Genomic DNA, 21,233 nt, shown 5'->3' with positions numbered 1-21,233 from the left:
GCATGGAGCCTGCTTCTCCCTCTGCCTATGTCTCTGCCTCTCTCTCTCTGTGTTTCTCATGAATAAATAAATAAAATCTTAAAAAAAAAAAAAAAAAGAATATACGTAAGTTCCATTTATTGCAATTGGTTGATAAGTCTCTTCATGTTCTTTCAATCAATACATTTCCTCTTCATCACTTTTTCCCTCCTTTAGAATATTTTGTTGAAAAAAAACAAGGTACCTGTCCAACAGAATTTCCCAGTTTTCTACAGTCATTAATTTACTGATTGATATAAACTATTACAGATTGTTTATTGAAGTAGCAGCCAAAACAGTGCAGATATATTGCTGCTACAAGAATAGACCAGGAGACCAATATTACCTTCAACCAATGACCAGTTAGAATAAAAGCACTTGGTAGTAAACTAAAGGGGGAGAGCCATTAAAAAAAGGAAAAGTTCTATGGTTTAACTATACAAATAAATTTTCATATCTTCTTTTTTTCACAAAACTTTATTAAACTGCTAATAACCAGTACATATAACAAATCTGACAGTACTCACCAGTCTTCATTTCTAACAAGCGCTTTTTCTTTTGTTGGCGTTCAAGTCTTTCTTTCTCTGCCAATTCTTTGGCTATTTGGGCACGTTTTTCCCTTTCCTCTGCTTCTCTTTTTTTGATGTTCTCCTTTCTTGCTTGCTGTTACAAACAAATTTAGGAAAATGATTGATTTCAACCACATTGATTCCATGAAGAAAATGAAAAATTATTAATCTGTAGAACTATGATTAAATATCTTTTAGATAATGGTTACTTCTAATATTAGTAACAGTCTTTTAAAAGATTAGCCCAGGAACCCTTGTTAAATATGGATCTATAAATACAACTTATGTTTAAAGCACCTGCATCCTAGTGGAATCAACTAAGAGAAGGGAGACAGAAACTAAAAATAAAAAAGCATTTAATTAAAAAAAAAAAAAAAAAGCATTTAATTTACAAATCAAAACTGTTCCCTATATATATATATATATATATTTTCAAAAGAGGGTCTAGCAAATGTATTAGAGCCTTCCATACATCCTCTGCTAGGCAAACCACTGAGTATCAGAAAAGCAAAGAAATGATAGCAAAGAGCTGAAATTTTGCAATGATTGTTTCCTATTACAGTCCATCATTTAACAATTTCTCTCACATGAAGACAAGTGTTATAGGATGACTAGAATATTCAGCATTTCAAAGCCAGACCTCTGACTTCTCCTCAAAACCAGTAATATGGGAACTATAGGGTCTTGATAGATATGCGATTTAATTCCTCCTTTGTAAGTTTTATACAAATCAAGAAGCACCTCTCACATGGCATTAATGGGAATTGACAGCCAGACAAGGGTTTTTCTATGAGCCAACAAACAGCATAGCACATATTACAATCTCCTATAAAGACCGTGTGCTCCATATGAAGTATGAAGGAATGCAAACAGACGACATAATTGCTTGTTTATCACTAATAATATTAAATAGAAAAGTGTATAACTAAACTTTAACAAGTAGGTGGCTTATGTAATTTTGGGGGGAAACTTTCTCTACTGTCATAGTCTTGTTTTTGTTAACCCTGGAGAGAGTGTATGGTCTTCATTAGAAATCAAATAGCGGGCAGCCCAGGTGGCTCAGCAGTTTAGCACCACCTTCAGCCCAGGGTGTGACCCTGGAGACCCGGGATCAGGAGAGTCCTGCATCGGGCTCCCTGCATGGAGCCTGCTTCTCTCTCTGCCTGTGTCCCTGCCTGTGTCCCTACCTTTCTCTCTCTGTGTCTCATGAATAAATAAAATCTTTAAAAAACGAAAAAAAAAAAAAAAAGAAATCAAATAGCAAAATTGAATTGACCAAACCATTGAGAAGTACATGGGAAAAAAGGAGGAACAAAAAGCCTAAAGTAGAAGCAATATTAATCCATCCATCCATTCATGCAATAAATACTGAGACACTGAATAGTATTATTCTAAGCACTTAACATATATATATGCGCGCACGTGTGTGTATATATATACACACATATATATGACTTATATATGTATTATGTATATATAGTTCTAAAACAAGTTTATATTCTGCATGACAGGGTGGGCCAGAAGGCAAAGACAGACGATAAATAAAAAATTTGATAAACATTGTACGATGAAAAAAAGAAGTGGTGTGATAGACACTTGGGTAGTTACTTTACATTAAGGCTGTCAGATAAGGCCTCACTCACTGATTGATTTGAGCTGAATCTTCAATGTCAAAAAAGCTAACTCGGTGATAATCTAGAGGAAGAACAAACACAAAGGCTGTTGGTGGGTTTGAGAGAGAGGTGGTCAGTGTGGTGATATAAGGTGAAGTCAGGAGATATGCTGAACCCTGTTCACTTAGGGTCTTCCAACCAAGATCAGGAGGTTGGATTTTCTTTTAAGGGACCTAGAAAACAATCAGATTTTCAAGCGAGTGTACAAGACCAAGCAATCTAAGACATAGTGCTAATTAAGCACCTATGTTTCAAACTATCTTTTTAAAGATACTTATATTATGAAAAGTCTTGGAAGACAGAGGTAGGGTCTCCCTCTTTAGCAAATGGATTTGTCCTCTGGCCAATATGTAAACTGGGGCAAAGGTCGGGCAGTCATTACCTCTTAAAAAAGATTAGGTTTAAGATTTCACTCCAGTTAATTCAAACCACTGGGCATGTAGGTATTAAATCTGGCCTTCTTCACATTGTCCTGTAGGAATTTAGACTTAGGAATCTACAAAACAATTTACTCTGGCTAGTGCTATTGCTGTAATAAATTCTTTGACTCCACAGTCTTGTGTCTTCTGCCAACATTCATGAAATGATGGCAGGCTAATAAGGTAAATACTCCTACTTCTCACAGTTCACAACATATATTAACACTATTACTGCTAAGCTACGAAATGCCAACTGCAGTAATAGGTGCTTTCCTATGCAATCTTCCCAATCCTCTAAATGGATTCTGCATTCTCCATTTGGCATGGAATGGTTCAATAGTTGCTCACTATAATGAGTGCAGGAAGAGGCAGAGGCAAGATGGGAAAGCTACCTGTAGTGTACGTTCTTTCCACTATGTAGCTTCATATATATGGGGCTGTATGTTAAGCACCAACTATAAGACAATGACTATTATAAAAATCAACATAAGGAAAGTAGGAGAAGGCAGCCTAAAAGTAGAAAACAAGTGTGGTTTCAAAGACAAGTGTGTATACGTATGTGTGTGTGTGTGTGCATGTGCATGAGTACCCGCATGTGTATAGGTAAGGGGGTTGGGGAAGACTGCATTGTGGTGGAGAAAAAGATGGGCAAAAATTCAGAAATCAAAACTGTATTTCTTTCTTGAGGGAAATGAATACGAGGAACCTACAAGAGATTTAAAAAAAATCATGTAGCTTATTTATGAAACTTATTAAAGTACAAAATTTTCCGATGTAAATTGTCTACTTTAATGACTGGATGCATTTCAATGAGAACATTTAATAGACAACCTATTACCAGACATAATTGCCACACCCTTTTAGTATTCCTTTGGGCAATAAAAAATCAAAATTACTTCCTAGGACCTATAAAAATAATGTTTACATTTAAGGGATAAGGTCTGAAGTAGTTCTTAGAGCTATTTTGTTTTATGGAAAATGCACTATTGATTTTCATTTAAAAGCCAATCTCATTTAAGACATATCTTATTCTGACATTATAACTACTAGAAGAATTTTAGCTGGAAAAATATCAACAGACAGCATAGAAATAGGTATTTAGTCTGAAACTAATATCCCAGTTCAAACAGTAATTGGGAATTTTCTTTTATTCTAAATGTTGAGAAGCAAAAGTAGCCGAAAACAGAAAAGATGAACAGTTAGAGAACCACATTATTCCAGATACAATTGCCTCTTAGTTACTTCAATTCTCAATTCAAAGCTAGAAAGAAAAGTTAAAGATGAGCTGTTCATAAAGATAACTGTAAGGCATTGATTTTCTTCATCCTCTTATTTTAATTTTTTTTTATTTTTAGTATAGTTCATACAAAATGTTACATTAGTTTCAAGTGTAGGACTTAGTGATTTGACAAGTTTATACACATTATGCTACATTTACCTTATTCTTGACCTGGTTTTCTATTTAGTTAATTGGCAAATAAATTGTACTGCTACTAACTACTTTCAGCTATGCAAAGCCAAAAAACTTTCTCTGGGTGCTTGCAGAATGTCCCAGAGATAGATAGCCTGGCACATGCTCCTGTCTGAAAGATCTGTGGGCAATGACCACAGAGGGTTTTAAAACTTCAGTCACATTTTGACTGTTCATTTCAAAGTCATAATCAATAATTTACCTGAGCTCCTAAGGCTCACATGCATTTTATCCTAACAGCAGACTCTAAAATATTACTATAAAAATACATAGGTATGTTAACAAGTGTATACAAAAATATAGATAGCTATGTCAAATATGTATACATATTTGTGTGTATATTCTGAAAGAAAATGAGCTCACAATTATTTCCCGCCTATAATTTGTTTTCTGCATAACAAGAACTTTGCCACGAGTTTAAATATACATTACAGCATCATACATTTTGTCCCAGAGAAACCGAAATGACCCAAACCCAGTGAATTTCAATGAGCACATGCATGCGTATGTATGTGTGTGTGTAAACTTTAGAACAGTCTAGGAGAGCGTAATCCTCCATAAGTTGTGGCTCCTCTTTTTTTTTTTTTTAAGATTTTATTTATTTATTCATGAGAGACACAGAGAGAAAGAGAGAGGCAGAGACACAGGGAGAGGGAGAAGCAGGTTCCATGCAGGGAGCCCGATGTGGGACTCGATCCCGGGTCTCTGGGATCACGCCCTGGGCTGAAGGCAGCGCTAAACCGTTGAGCCACCCAGGCTGCCCTGTGGCTCCTCTCCTAAACACTAGCTTTGAGTTTTGTTTTTTAATTCATCATCTTTATTATAAACGTCTGTGACTTGCTTTTTCCACTCAACATTGTATTTCTAAGACTTAGTCACATTTTAATGTATAAATAGCACCTCTCTTTCACTGCTTTTAATATTGTCATTTTATTATTTACTCACCTGTCAATCAGTGGGACCTTTGGATTTTTGGCTATGATAAACAATGCAGATACAAACATTTTTGCACAGGTCTCCCTTGCCTATGTGTAAGGGTTTTTTAATGGTAGGTCCCATTAGTTGGTTCTTTAATCTGTTTAGAAATGGTTGACAGTTTCTTTAAGTGAAAGAGAACAGAACATTTTAGAATGTGACACAAGCAGTAACGATAAATATTCTTTGTTGATGTTTTTTGTTTTTGTTCTAAGGAGTGCTGGATCCCCTTATAAAATATTTGACAATGTGGGTTATGACTGACATAGTTTGAAGGCCACTGCTTTCCTGGGTAAGAGTGGAGTGGGTGATGAATAAGAGAAGTTCCTCTTCTATCTTACTAGATGATGTCAAAGTGTTTCCAAAGTGGTTGTGCTGAAACATAGACCTATCATCAGTGCATAATCATAGTCTCCATACCAACCAAATTCTTAGCATCAGTCTTCTATTTGGCAGGCTTATAATGGTATCACATGGTGCTTTTAGCTTGCATTTCTGCAGTTGTTCATTAGTTCAAGTTGCTTCTCACATGTTTATATAAAACATTTGTTATTACCTACTCTGTAAAATGCCCATCATATCTTTTATTCACTCTTCCATTAGGTTATCATTTTTCTTAATTTGCAATTCTTTATATATTCTGGATACTGATCTTTTATTGGTTTATTTTATAAATATATTTTGGATTTTAACTGTCAAATTTCATCCAATTATGTAGTCTTTCAGTAAACAGAAGTTCTCAAATGTAGCCAAAAATATCTCTTCTTAATACTAGCACCTTTTATAGCTTATTTAAGAGATCTTTCCCTACTTCAAAGACAAAGAGATTCTTCTCTACTTTCTTCTTAAGTTTAAATGATGCTACTCACGTTTTAGTACCTACTTTATCTAGAATCAATGTTTTTGAATGGTAGGAGGTGGGGACCTTATTTACTTTTATCCATGGAAAAAAGAGTTGAACCATAACTCTTCACAACTAACCTATCCTTTGCCCACTGATTGGCAAAGCCATCTCTTCTGGATGTGGAGTGGCCATTTTTGTGGTGGTGTTATTTGGGAACCGTTCTAGTTTACTTGGTCACTGTAGCTATGTTTTTGCATCAGTAACTCTTTCCTCAGTATTACAGCTTATACAGGTTTTTCTTCTTTAGAATTGGCTTATCTATTTTTACTATCTTCTGTAATTATAATCCTTGATATGCACTCAATATTTCTCTTGTCTTGATTAATCTTTTCAGAAATATATCTAATTGTCTTTTCAAAATAATGACAATTCAGCTTTTTAAAAATTCTCTCTTTTCTCCTTCATTCCTTTATTTTCCTATTTTTTCTAGGATTATACAATTCCTTTTTAACTTGTGAGATCAGATGCTTACTTTAATTTTCAATCATTCTGATTCTTTAACATATGCACTTAGGGTGTAAATTTCCTTATACCACCATTACTGCATCTCATAAATTCTGGAGTATTTTCAGTTTTGTTCAAGTCTAATTTTTCTCTATAATACTTCCTTAAGAGGAGTTATTTCATGTAATTTTAGAGTTTTCAAAGGAGGTTTTAAAATTTCATCTTTTTAAAAAAATTTATCTCTAACTTCATATTATTGTAGTTATCAAACAAAGCTGCAGCTTAGAAATTTATCAAGATTTCACTTATGGTCTTCTAGTACATGATTACTTTGATAAAAGTACCACTTGTGATTGAGAAGTGTACTTTCTAATTGTTAAGTTGGATTCTCTCTTTATTAATCAAATCAACTCTATTAATTGCATCGTTTAAGGCTCCCATATCTTTAAGGACATATCAACTAGAGAACTTTGTTGAAGTTTCCCAATATGATGATAAATCTGTCAACTTATTTCTAGAAATTATAAATTTTTACATGTTTTGGTGCCATATTATGCTCATGCCAATTTTGAATTGTATGTTTCTGATGAATTAAGCTTTCTATCATTAAGTAATGTTCCCTTAAGTCTATTTTTTCTGTTATCAACATTAGTTTCCTTTTTCCTTTAATATCATAATGAATATTCATTAACTGTTCTGTTATTTCAAACTTTTCCATGTATTTGGGTTACAGGTAGGTCTCAAATAGCATTAAGGCTAGGTCTGTTTATCCAATATTAGTCTTTTAAAAATTTTACTGTGATTTATAAAATATGTTTTTACCACCTTCTATTAATCCTTTTATTTGTCCTCCTTTATCTATGTACCTTATTATTTTCTTTGCATGTCTTTCTTGGTCCATTTTTCCCCTTGTGGTTTGGAATGTATACTAGATATTATCCTTTTACTGGTTATCCTTGTAATTTTATCACATAAATTAATTTAACAAGACCTGAAAGTTCATGGATAGCTTTATCTCCCTTCCTCTCCTTTGAACAATACAGAAAAGATGCAACACCTGTACTCCAAACACCTGGTTCAGTTTATTTCACAATCTTGTGCAGTAGTTAAGCTCTATACCTCCTTTTCTGCAAAACAAGTTAGACATTATTTTACTGTATACTTTCTTTATATTTAGTTTCATAGTAGCTATGCCTTCTAGTCTCCCAATTATTTTTTTCTGAAGAAAAAAAGTGTTGCTTCTTTAAATACATCCTTTAGGGCAGGAGTTGGCAAACTATATTTGTGGCTTGGTCAGCAATTTTTGTAAATAGTTATATTGGACAAAGCTACATCCATTCATTTACATACTGCCTATGACTGCTTTTGCACTGCTACTGCAGAGCTGAGTAGTTGTTAACATCTGGTTTGCAAATATTAACTATCTGGCCTATTAAATGGTTAGTCAAACCCTGCTTTGGGAGATTCTTTAACAGAGAAAGGTTCATGGGAAACAATACTTTGCCCTGAAGATTTCCCCAACTTTCTCACAAGACAGCCATGTTTTAAAATAACTTGTATTGTGGTGGAATTGATCTTTGAGTGTCTATTATATTGTGAGGAAATTCTCAAAAGTGTGTTCTTATAGAAGGCTGACCGACACCTAGATCTTTATTTCTTAAATACTTTTGAATAATGTGGCAATTCTTATACACTATATATATATATTTCTGTGTGTTTTAGGATCCAAAAGTAAACCATTTGACATTGAAAGACCATAAAGTGCTGGGCAGTCATTCAAATAAGTTTGTTGACTGGACAATCAAGAATATCATCAAAAATATAGTAAGTATAACTTTTTACTACTTTCAGAAATGTATTTTAAAAATCTGTTTATTATTTCTTATTAGAAAGGCAGTTACATGGTTAGGAGGAAGAAATCTAAAGTCTTGTGTCTCAGTTTCTTCTTTTGTAAAATGGGCAAAATAACACCTACTTTATGGTGATACAAGAATTAAGTGCCTGGCACAGAGTAAAACTTCTATAAATGTAGCAATTATTATTAGCAATAATAGTAGTAATTAGTAGTAATATTACTAATTCATATTACTTCCGTTACTGCATCATTTGTGAAATGCTCCACACAATTATTTATCTAGCAACAGTTTAAGCAAGAGCCATTTTCTAGCTTGCATTGATTATATATGCTTCTATCAAGCATATAGTGGAGTGTCAATTTTCATAGTTCCTATGAGCCTATAATTGGGATATGACTGTACACTGACTCGATGGAAGTTCCTCCAAAGCATTATATCTGACTCAGCAGGATTACTTGACAGGTAAGGTAGAGGTGAATTAAATATGAAAGACAAGATACACTCTTGACCACAAGTCTAGCTATTTACCACTAAAATTTTACATATTTGTATATTTTCATAGACACATTGTTTTTAATACTTCTAATTCTATAGAAGTAAAATCAGAGATTTTACTCTGAAAAAGGGTTTAGTTCCCTGTTTCCCCCGAAAGTACTGCTTGGTTTTGAAATTAGGCATTCTTGACAAATTAACTTAAAACTTTGCCCAATGACACAATTCAGTTTTTTCCCTCAAAAGAAAAATTTAAAAAATCAATGTGCACATTGCCTCTTTCCAAAAAAAGCTTTATAGTCTATATTCCAAATATATCTTTTCTTGTCAAAAAATCAGTCTTATAAGAGAAAAACTGCAACATAAAAATAAGGATATAAAACACAAGTGGACTTCCACAGATGTCAACTTTTTGATCATACCTCATCTTCATTTCTGACTCTTAGCTCACTTCTTTTTTTTTTTTTTTTTTTTAAAGTTTACTTATTTATTCATGAGAGACACACAGAGAGAGGCAGAGACAGAGGCAGAGGGCGAAGCAGGCTCCCTGCAGGGAGCCCAATGCGGGACTTGATCCTGGAACTGCTGGATCACGCCCTGAGCCAAAGGCAGATGCTCAACTGCTGAGCCACCCAGGCGTCCCTTAGCTCATTTGAATAACTTTGTCTACTCAACATTTTCAGCATATGATAATATTCTACATATTTCTGTAACTTTGAAAACTACTGGAGATCTTATATGAAGAAAAACATTGAAATGCTTATAAATGTCTTCTTGTTCAGAGTTATATTTCTTTCAACATTAATGAATATTTAAACTATGGAAACCAGGGATCTCTTCAGTTTCCACTAGGCTCAAAATCTTCTTTTCTTATTTAATTTTTATATCAGATCCCTAAAATAAGATTAGACAAACTGAATTTAAATCTGTGTGCTTCCCAGAGGGATGAATATCAGGTACTGTGAAAACACAGGCTAATTTTCTCAGAGTAAACAACCAAGGAAGAGTCCAAGACACTCCCATTAAATGCTTTTTTTAGGAGTTTACTCAATTTTGAGAACAGGCAATGTCCAAATATACTAAATGACTGCTTTCTAGAAATTCTTGATGATTACATTTTTCAGGAAGAAATGGAACATTTTAACTAAGAAAATCTTATATATGTATCCCTATTATTCCTATACTGAAACATGAAAGAAAGTAAGTTTTTCTTATAATTAGGGCAGTCTGGGTGGCTCAGAGGTTTAGCGCCGCCTTTGGCCCACGGGATGATCCTGGACACCCGGGATCCAGTCCCACGTCGGGCTCCCTGCATGGAGCCTGCTTCTCCCTCTGCCTGTGTCTCTGCCTGCCTTTCTCTCTCTCTCCTCTCTGTATTTCTCATGAATAAATAAGATTTTTAAAAAGTTTTCTTATAATACCAGTCACAAAAATCTTTAAGAATATAAAAGGTATGTGACCTATTTGTCCATTTTCCATTGAGATTTTCTTTTATAACTAAATACAAAATTTCCCCCACATGCAAAAAATAAACAATAAATTATAACTACCTTGTAGAAAATGAGTTATTCTTAGAAATCTCTCTTTGCAATAATTGTAAGTAGATGCTTTAGAGAGGAATCTAAAATGACAATAAATATTAATAAAATTTATTAATAAATAATTAATTTCTCTGGTATTAATAAATTCAATGAAGAAATGCTATCAATGAGAAAAGGAGAGCATAATATACTATACACTGGCACAAACAATTCATCATCTTAACATTCAATATAAGGTGTTGTCAGTTGAACTTTTCATGACCATAAAACTTACGGAAATGGGAAACTATCCTTTGTGAATATCCCAAGAATGTGCGGGTACTGATGATTAAACTATTTCAGCTGCAAATTGCTCATTTTGGTAAGATCAGTCTCAGATGAAATAGCAAATTCCCTATAAGCCTATCAGGGACTTAACATTGCTGAGCCTTTGTAACTTTGTAATGAATTTGTTGGTGATTCTCTCAAATATTTTGCACAATTCTCTAATCAATGAGATGGTTCAACCTATTCTACAACTTCTTTAACAGAAAGCATATAGAATATTCACAATTATGGTTTCCCAAAGTACAGTTTGATTTTCCATTAAGTATGTTTTCTTCCTTTGTGCTCTGAAGTGATATAGTAGTATAAAAATACTCTTTTTATTCTGCAGTTGTGAGGCTTAAAGGTGTAGCAAGGCATAAGACAGTAGTCATGAAGTAGAATGCTTAAAGGTATCTTGGTGATAAGGTAATTTTGTTTTTGAGCTACTGCTAATCACCTCTTCAAGGAAAACATTCAACTAAAGCCCTACAATATTCCATGTAAACCAGGTCATGTTTAAAACATAACATTAACAGTAGCCTTAAGTCAACAGTGTGTGCATTCTCTCTAGTACAGAATGTAGAAGACCAGTATATCAGATGTACATAGAACATGCCATTTTATTTATTTTTGTTTGTGATCTCCTAGTTTTATGTTGTCTTTACAATTACGTAGGTTAATATACTTATTATTATGTATTAGTTTACTTCTTTTCCCTCCATTATCTATCAATTGTTGACTTTAACATTTTATGAGAACAATCCAGTCTTTACGTTTTGCTAATATTATTTCAGTGAACAAAATATTTAAAATGTCAAAGGGAAATACAAATTACCAGTCATTTAATCATATAGAACCTGCCAGATGTATTTGCATATTGAGAATAAATCTTATCAGTAAAGAGGAAATTTAAGTCAATTAGTTTTTACTGTGAAAAGTCATTTAAAATGTAAAGATTAGAAGAATCTAACAGAATTATTTTCAAGGTTGCAAACCCAAAATATTCAGCACCTGGAATAGTTCTAGTTCCATAAATAATCAGATACTAAAGGATAAAAAGAAAACATCCTATAGTTAAAACACTTGTTTTGTTCTAGGTTGGAGCTTTATATCTCCCAGTATGATCTCAGAAAAACAAGGGTGCTACTAGAGACATCTTTTAAGCTGTAAAACTCACCAATCAAGTGAGGAGAGAAGAGATTTCCTACAATAATTACACAAGTTGGCTCAACATCCAACCACAGGACTTTAGAACTTTGGAGTTTCTGTTCATCAGCTAGTTAGTCCGTACCAATGGTCATCAGAAATGATGTTTAAAGTTGACAAGCATCAAATTTGTACAACTTAAATAATCGGTTTTGTTCTGGTTGTCCTCTTTATCAAGAACATTTTATACTAAAAATATCCCTTCATCAGATGATTTCATTTTTGTTTGGCAAATCACTAGTCTCAGTATTCAGTAGAAGACTAAATTGTATTTGATCAACCCATGCAGCAAGATTAAATGAGTTATAACTGATTTTATATTTGTTCACTATACAGTGTATTTCAGTTATATGAACCAAAAATTAACTTAAAGTCTTCAAGTAGCATGAATAATGGATCTTTAACTGGATGAAACATAACTTTAACAAAATTGTAGAAATAATCTAAACATGGAGCTATTGATAAAAAACAGCTATTTATTTAGTTCAAAGCATCTATATGGAAGTATAAAATAAAAAAGGGACACAATACATAAAATATCGATTCTGTTATATTGAAATGGCAATGGTGAAAATTACTTCTATTCTTTGCAGATAGCTAATGTGTTTTGAGGGTGTATGTACATTATGTCGTTTGATCTTCAAAATGTAACATCGCTGAGAAACACATGGTGTTATTAACAGAAAACAGGCTCAGTAAGGTTAAGTAACTTGCCATAGTTCTATCACCCCGGATGCTCTGATGCCAGAGCCTGTACTCTCAGCCACTGCCTTCTTCCCAAAAATAAGGCAGATGGCAAAATACCACTCTTAAAAACAAGCAGAAAGGGTGAGGCTTACCATAGGCCAAGTTCATAAATCACATCAGATTTGAAGAAATCACAGGATATCTTTCTCTGTGACTGTCATTACACAATTCAGATGAGAGGTATGTATGTGGGGAAGGAGGTTCAGGGAGGAAACAACTGAACTTTAGGGACAAGAAAAACTGCAAAGTATGGCACATATACCCAAACCCAGTGCACAAAAAAACCTAAGAGAGGCTACCCCAACCTTTTGTGTATGCAACAGTAATCCTCTTTAAGGCAGGGATTGCTCTTCTCATCATCAAAATCCTAACCTGAAAGTGGGGTGCTCAGATATGCAGGTTATGAGGAATGATAAAGAAGGATGCCCAGTGATCTTTTTCATCAGTCCTTTAAAATCCCTACACATGCTCAGAAAAAAATAGCTACATGAACCAAAAAAGTCGGACTTTTTTACATGTAATGACACCAATTCTGTATGGGAGTATATAAAATTGTAAACTCAGAGGGTCATCATAGTGGTTACATATGTCTAATTAAAGCAGAAAATTAACAAAAAGAGATCTGTAAATAAAGAAAATATATTAGTGGCTGTCATAGGAGAGGGGGCTGAGAGGAAGGGCAAATGAGTGAAGGGGAGTGGGAGATCCAGGTTTCCAGTTATGGAATGAATAAATCACGGGGATGAAAGATACAGCATTGGGAATATAGTCAACAATATTGCGTCATGATAGATGGTAACTACACAGCTACACTTGTGGTGAACACAGCATAATGTATAGAGGTGTTCAATCACTATGTTGTGCACCTGAAATTAAATTAACATTGTGTATCAATTATACTCCAAATAAACAGAAAATTGACATATTCTTAAGTATAATTCAATTGGAAAATTGTTTTCAAACATGTTATCTATAAGGGAACAAATAACAAAGGAGAGCTAAGAGGGGAAGCATTCAGAAGTATTTCTCTAAGATGAGGTTGTTAAGCAAAATAAAGTGTCAGATGAAATTTGCTTAAGGAGTTAAGAGTGTTGTTGTACTGTGCTAATAATTCTGCTAAAGAAAGAATTGCAAAAGAATTTTCAGTGATGGAAAAGGAAAGTATCACCAAGATAAGGAATTAAAATGTTAAAGAAGAGACCACATATTTCAGGCGTGAGTAAAGGCACTTTGAGCAAAATTCTCAATATAAGTATAAATGAGAAGTGAGGCCAGGACACACATTATGCTTCAAGGTCACAGTGACCAACGAGACCTATGAAAATTAAGTTTAAACTCAAAGGACCAACATGAACATGCTACAGCTGTTAGGTAGGATAGAGGGGGAGGTAGAAGGTCCTACTAAAAGCCAACAAGAATTCCATAATGGACTCACTTCATCCTGTAGAAGCATGCACCTCTGTGAGTAATGGGTACATTGGTAATTGCATGTAACAATGTATCTAAAGCCAATCAGAAGTGGAAAAGCATGATTATTGTTTTACAACAGTACACAACTGAAGGCATGAACTTCACTTGGTGAATGAAGCTTGATGCCTGGTAAGACACCAATGTACTCAGCCTATAGTACAAGATCAAGTATCTTCAATTAGAACTCAATGGTTCCCATGAATCCTACAGGAAAAAAAAATCTATTACACAAAGATACTGACTCTCTATCCCTCAGCTTAACCTTCACTGTGATTTTGGGGGTACATTAATAGTCCTCTAGTTTTGAAAGAAAACATTCAACGATTTGAAATTAAACCAGACCAACAAACATTCTTCTATCATGAACCCACCGCTGTAAATAGAAAGTTACTCTATCAAGGAGTGAGGAAATAAAGTATGTCTTGTGCTGATTCTAATAAGTTACCAAAAATGCCTTTAAAAAAATCACATTTCAACAATTCTTCCAAACTCTCTGATGAACAGTCTACTTGGAAATATTTTCAAAAGTCCAGGCTTTGGAGTCACCCAGGCTCCCATTCAAATCCTAGCCTCTACCAATTCTGAAGCCCTCTGCAAAAAGGCACTAAGATTCTCTACCCCTACTTACCGTACGGGTGACATTCTGTACCTCACAAGAATGCTGGAAGACAAAGTCGGATGACACACAAATATAAAGCATGTAGCATGGAGTCTAGCAAGAAGGTGGCCCTCAATTAGTGGAGGTTGTTTTTGGATATGTCTTGTTGAAGAAGGTAATAAAAATGGAACTAAATAAAATGACAATGGAAACTTACTCCCCATTTCTTGGAAGTTGATCAGCAGTTCTAAGTAGAAACCATCTACCTAGAGTATATTGTTAAAACAACAACAAATGAATTGCCTGTTAAGAATCTCCACCTAGAAAAGAGGTGAGTTAAGCTGCTGTCAAAATGAACAGGTGCTCCTCAGAGGAAGCTACATGATCATAGACATTTTCCCCCTTGGCCTACATGGCTTGAGGCAGCAGTCTAGAACAGATGTTCCTTCTTTAGCTATTGTGTAAGGTCTCTCAGAAAGGAAAGGGAGAAACAAACAAACAAAAAACCTGAACAGCTATATCTAAACAAATGTTAAGAGATCCTAGTAACACTGGTAAGAGATTACATGGGTTGGTAAAAGGTATAGTAAGGGCTCAAAATAAAAATGAGCCAGGCCTTAATTGCTTGAGAGTAAATTCTGGGGCAATTCTAAAATATAAAGATTTTTGGATAAATTATTCACAAACCAAATCACTATTAAAAATAAAAGCCGCATTTTTTTTTAAATTTTGGGTAGGGATTAGGTTTCAGATTAGTCCTGTTAGTCCTATTAAATGTAATTTCCATGTTTAATAGGAATTAATAGACTTCAGCCATATACAGCATATACTGTGCAAAACTCCTTCAGGTTAGTCCCTCAGCTCCATCAATTGCTGGCAAGTCACAACCTTTCCAAGCCTCAGTTTTCTCTTCTAAAATGGGAATAAAAACTGTATGGATACCACATCTGGTTATTGTTAGGGCACCTGGCACTTAGCTAGCACTGTATATATTAGTTTTTAAAGCCTGGCACCCATTGTAGATGAGAATATTTATAACTTCACAAATTTATTTGTTATATGCCATGAATTACACTAGAGAAACCAAGATAAGCAAGATAGACACAGGTCTTACTAGATGAAGTGAAGTCTAAGCAGAGATCAGAAAGGTGAAGATAGTAATTTAGCCAAGCAAAGTATGGACAGAATGTTCTAGGCCTAGGGAACTGTAAGTAGAATGGTTTAAACTTGAGAGAAGGGCACCCCGGGGGACTCAGCGGTTTAGCGCCACCTTCAGCCCAGGGTGTGATCCTGCAGTTCCGGGATCGAGTCCCACATCAGGCTCCCTGCATGGAGCCTGCTTCTCCCTCTGCCTCTGTCTCTGCCTCTCTCTCTCTCTCTCTCTCTCTCTCTGTCTCTCTGTCTCTCTGAATAAATAAAAAATCTTAAAAAAAAAAAAACTTGAGAGAAAATATTCCATGGAAAATTGCCATAGTTGAGGGGGTGAGGGACAGGTATGGAATGCGGACAGTGATTCCAACTCCTTGTATGTAATACAAAATGGACCTCCACTTTAACGGTAAGATTTGCTCATTCATGACAAAAAGTATTCCTAAATACCAGTGGATGAGTAATATATAAACGTACCTTACCAGTAATTTCTTAAAAAGGAAATATATATTTTTGCCTATTGTATTAATATGCTATTCCAGAAAAGACCTTTAACACATTAAAGTTCCACATCTGTTGCTAATATTTTCACACTGATTCAGTAAGTTAACTGAATTTTCAAAGTTGAATAGTGTAGAATTAAATAGCAACTTAAGGGATCAAGAGAATTTGAGAAACACTTGTCAAAAGTTTTCACCAATGTTGACACTGTGGTCTTTTTCAGCATACACTATCTAAAATTCAAGCAGTATAACCATATTTACCAGAAAGGAAGAAAGAATAAAATTTGACCTTGACAGAATCACTCTCCTCTCAGTTTTTATTTTTGACACCCCCCCAAATTTCCTCTCCAAATTATTCATTTAAATAAAAATAATTTTAATATTTAGCCCTAATGAGTTTAATGAGTTTAATTTAGTACAATGTATGTATGTGTATGTGACAGAATCTATTTCTAGGACCCACGTGAACTCTGAAAGAGACCAAGTATAGCTGTCACTGTATTACCCTTTTCCTTTGAATGCTTTTCCATTCATACACTTTCTCCTTCTGCCTACCACCTAGTAACACAATGCTTAAATTACTCTGAGAATGCCCAAAGCCCTCTAATCCTACTAGATCTTAGGAAAATTTGCAATTAGACTTGATTCAAATGCCAATCTGAATGCCTGATAACAGTATGGCCTTGGTTTCATTAGAAAACCCTTCCTATGCCAGTGATATTATTTGTAAAATAGAACACAAGCTATAAAACATGGGAGGGAGCACTACATAGTATTTCATTGTATAGGCTTCTTGGAAGAAGCCTGTATGGGTTCAAATTCTAGTTCCACAATTTCGTAGCTAGATGACATTGAGCTAGTTATGTTCTACTTCTGTGCCACAGAAGGATGATAAGAGTGAAAGGTGAAAAATTATTATCAGGATTGACTAAGATGGGCAGCCCCGGTGGTGCAGCGGTTTAGCGCTGCCTGCAGCCCAGGGCATGATCCTGGAGACCCTGGATCGAGTCCCACATCAGGCTCTCTGCATGGAGCCTGCTTCTCTGCCTCTCTCTCTCTGCATTTCTATGAATAAATAAAATCTTTAAAAAAAAAAAAAAAGGATTGACTAAGATAACATGCATAAGGCATTTGGAAGAATATCTGGCTCACGGAACACTCAAAAATGATAGGTATTGTTAATTCATAGAGCTATCTTATACTTTTATGCATAGTTTTGTCAGGGGTCTCCAAGACCACCCTCTGGTTTGACATTTGTTGGAAGGATCCAGAACTTAGAAAGCTCTTGTACTCATGGTTATAGTTTATTACAGTGAAAGGGGACAGATCAAAATCACCACTGATTTCTCCCAGAGGAGTTCCATTATTCTAGCAATGATGTGTGATAACACATAGGAAGTACTGCCAACCAAGGGAACTCTCCCATGCCTTGGTGTCAAGAGTTTTTTATCAAGAAGGTCAGTGGACCTTCCACATGGACAACCTTTGCTACTCAGCCTCTAACCTCCTTTGGAGGAGAAACTGAACAGAGGGGTCCAGTGCTTCAGGTGAGCAAGAACAGGTGCTCATCATAAATCACATTTCTAGCAAAAAGCTATCTGTAGTTTGGTCCAAGTCCCCAGGCATACGAAAATATCCTTATGAGACAAGATATTCCAAGGGCTTACAGGTGATCTGCCAAGAGCCAGTAGAAGGTGAGGACTTTCTTTGATATATGCAGGGTTAGAATACCTCAAGCCTATTAAATTAATCCTTCACTGCACACTACTTTATTAAACAACTGTGATACTTTATATTACCTGGCTTAATAAATACTTTTATGAGAGAGGAATTAATATTTCTATTTATAAATATGGAAACTGAGGCTCAGGAAGGTTACATCAGTTCACAGTCACATAACTAGTATGGAGTCCAAACTTAGCTCTCTCAGACTGCAAGGCCTTTGCTACTCCACTAGGCCACGTTGCCTCGTAACATATAAAAGTTAAATATATTGTACAATATATCACACATATAGGCACATAGTAAATATATTTATCAATCAAATCCACTTCTTCAACTTCTGGTAGTGAAAAATTAAAGAATCATTTTGAACTTTCAGAGGGAAAAAACTAAAGCTATAAGCCAAGTATGTATTTATTGTAGATTAGTTTTCCTTTAAAATACTGAGTTTTATTAAAGGACTATCTCGTTATAACCAAATGATTATAAACAAGTCCAATAAATTCAGCAATAAATTTTTCCTGATAGTAAAAAAGAGCCACTTCTTTAAAATTCAAGTTTTCTTTACCCTTCTAAACTTTTAAGCCCCACAAACATCTGCTGAGATAGAGAAATGATTTACCCATCTATTTACAATAATATAATTTTTTGTTGCAGAAATGTATCACTAGTTTCCCCAGGGAGGCAACAATGCTTTTAATATGTGTGTGGCTTTTTTCCCCCTCATCTAATCAGCTAATACTTTTCAAAAGATCTTTTTAATGCCTAAATGAAAGGATTCCACATCAAAGACCTGACCTCCCTATTAAAGTATCTAAAGGAAACCCTAGGAATGTAAAATCCATTCAAAGGCAAATCGCAGGTAGCTAATTGTACAACGCATTAAGAAAAGAAAAGGAAAGGAAAAAAACTCTTCATAAAAGCTTCATGGAATTTGGTAAAATTACACCACAAAAATACATATTGATCTTAAGTATAAAGAAACAAATTCATAGCCAAAAACATATTACAAAAGTGCTCTATAATTGGCCAGGAGGGGAATCTTTATGAAAAACTTCGGAATTTGTCACATTTTTCAATCAAAATTTCCAATTACAGCTTAATGTTGGGAAGACCAACAAGAGAATAAACCACATAGTTTTCAATAGTATTAAAATCTGAAATTTTTAAAGCTAATTTTCAACATCAAGAAAGGTAGGTTTTACTGCAGACAAGAAGAATGGAATAAAGTAATGAAATTAAAATGATCATCGATGAGATAGTATAGACACAAATACTTTAAAAAAAAACAAATTAAAATTTTTAACATACCATGAATGTGGTTCTGAAATTATTCAAGTCATTAAAAAAGTCTTCCACGGACATCTTCTTCACATCAATGGCATAGTATCCCATCACACTCTGGTATAACTTCTCCATATTTTCATGTAACTTTAGAAGTTTCTCATATTGTTCTTTTGCACTGATAACAAAGCTGTATGTTACAGTTAAGGGATTCTGAAGTTTACAAAGTGATGTTTTAGAAGAAAATAAATAAATAAACCCTGTGAGTCCAATGTTTGAATTGTTAGTCACTGTTAAACATTTCTCAAATGCCAAAATTACCGGTTTCACTGCTCTTATAATTCAATCTATCCTATACAGCAGTGAAATCTTAAATTCAATCTCTTAACTTTGTCCAAATTATCAGAAAAGTTGAATATTTATTTAATATTTTTCTTTTACAATTTGAGTCCAAGGAGATTCTACTTCCAACTTGCCTGTTATCCAGATCACGCAACACAATTTAAATTAGAGCTCAGTAGTTGAAATTGAGGAATTCCAATGATACTGAAATCAACTACATGGGTGCTGACCATAGAGGTGAAATTGGACAACCGGGGTCAATTTGAGGTTCCTGCATCTAGTGGTAGTGGCTATGGGCAAATGCCTCGATCTCTGTGTGCTATAATTTCCTCACTTGTAATATGGAATACCACTCATTTTACAGGGCTGTTGTGAGGACTACAGGAATTAAAAAGGCAAAGTTCTTAGAGAAATAAATAGAATTTAGCAATGAATGTGAATACTTAGTATTTTTATTGCCCACTTGCTCATTTTAAGTTTTAAATTTCTAAAGTTATTAAAAAACAAATTAAGAGTTACATTAAAAACTTCAAATATTATGTAACTTCATGTTTTAACTCTCCTTTGGAAAAGTGGTTACATACCTTACTCTACGCATTGCTTGATTTACAACTATGATCTGGTACAAACACGTGCACATACAGAAATGCTCTTCTCTCATTCTTATTTATGACAACACAGTTCAAAACACACTGATTTTCAGAAGACTAACAGTGTGAATGTAGTGATGGCATTAGAAAACAATTTTTAAACAAACCATAGAATTTCCTTTGTGGTGTGACAAATTGCTAATGCAGTTAGATATACTATACCTCATTTTGAAAAGATGACTCTGTAAAGAGTATCATTCATAATCCTCTATGGCTCCTTTAAACTGGGACATTTAAAAGAAATGGAACATACAGAATTAAGCTTATCGAAGCCATCTTATTGTCTTGAATGTAAAAAAATATATTAGTGTGACTTTTTTTTTTAAAGTTAGATATAATAGATTCAGACTAAGAAAAGGAAACCAAACATGGAATGTTTATAATCTAAAGGAAAGGTTTTCCACAATTTCAAAAGATAGGGCTTCTCTAATCACAGTATTCCTCAGTGGAAGATAAAATAAGGAAACGGATTGGGGCCCTTCATTTTGAGAAAGAAAGAAGTAGCACTGCTGCCAGATGGGTGGTGACATCCAAGGAGCATGGAAAATTTCTAATAATTAGAACCCAACTTCTCCAAAAGGAAAGACATCTCAGGCAATCACAGCTGACTTGTATCTATGTCTAGTCAGTCTACAGATTACCTATTTGCCCTTCTAGGCTGGTTCTTTCTTTCTCCTCCTTTTCCCCCCACCCTCATACTACGTTATTTTATATATAGTATTTTAGGAAAAAAAGAATAAACTAGAATGTAGGAAGTCTGGATTCTAACGCAAGAGTTGATACTTTTTAACAACCTTTAAGAAAAATCTATAGATCATTCTGTGGCTCAATTTATAATCATCTGAATAGCAAAATGCCTCCTTACATTTTTTAGAATCTAGATCATAAGAGTAG

The 21,233-nt window shown here is 34.4% G+C and overlaps 1 protein-coding gene across 2 annotated transcripts in view; it reads right to left on the bottom strand.

Moving 5' to 3' along the window:
* The window catches only part of DIAPH3 (diaphanous related formin 3), a 496,533-nt gene that overhangs the window by 166,700 nt on the left and 308,600 nt on the right, over positions 1–21,233 (bottom strand). For both annotated transcript variants that reach the window (XM_041731170.1, XM_041731169.1), the window contains 2 exons: positions 19,375–19,539; positions 546–681 (listed from right to left, as the gene is read on the bottom strand). In XM_041731170.1, the coding sequence (XP_041587104.1) occupies positions 546–681; positions 19,375–19,539 (301 nt within the window). The remainder of the gene's footprint in view (positions 1–545; positions 682–19,374; positions 19,540–21,233) is intronic.

The sequence above is a fragment of the Vulpes lagopus genome, chromosome 16, assembly GCF_018345385.1.
Source record: "Vulpes lagopus strain Blue_001 chromosome 16, ASM1834538v1, whole genome shotgun sequence".
NCBI lineage: Eukaryota > Metazoa > Chordata > Mammalia > Carnivora > Canidae > Vulpes > Vulpes lagopus.
This window is presented reverse-complemented; position numbering and strand designations above follow the sequence as displayed.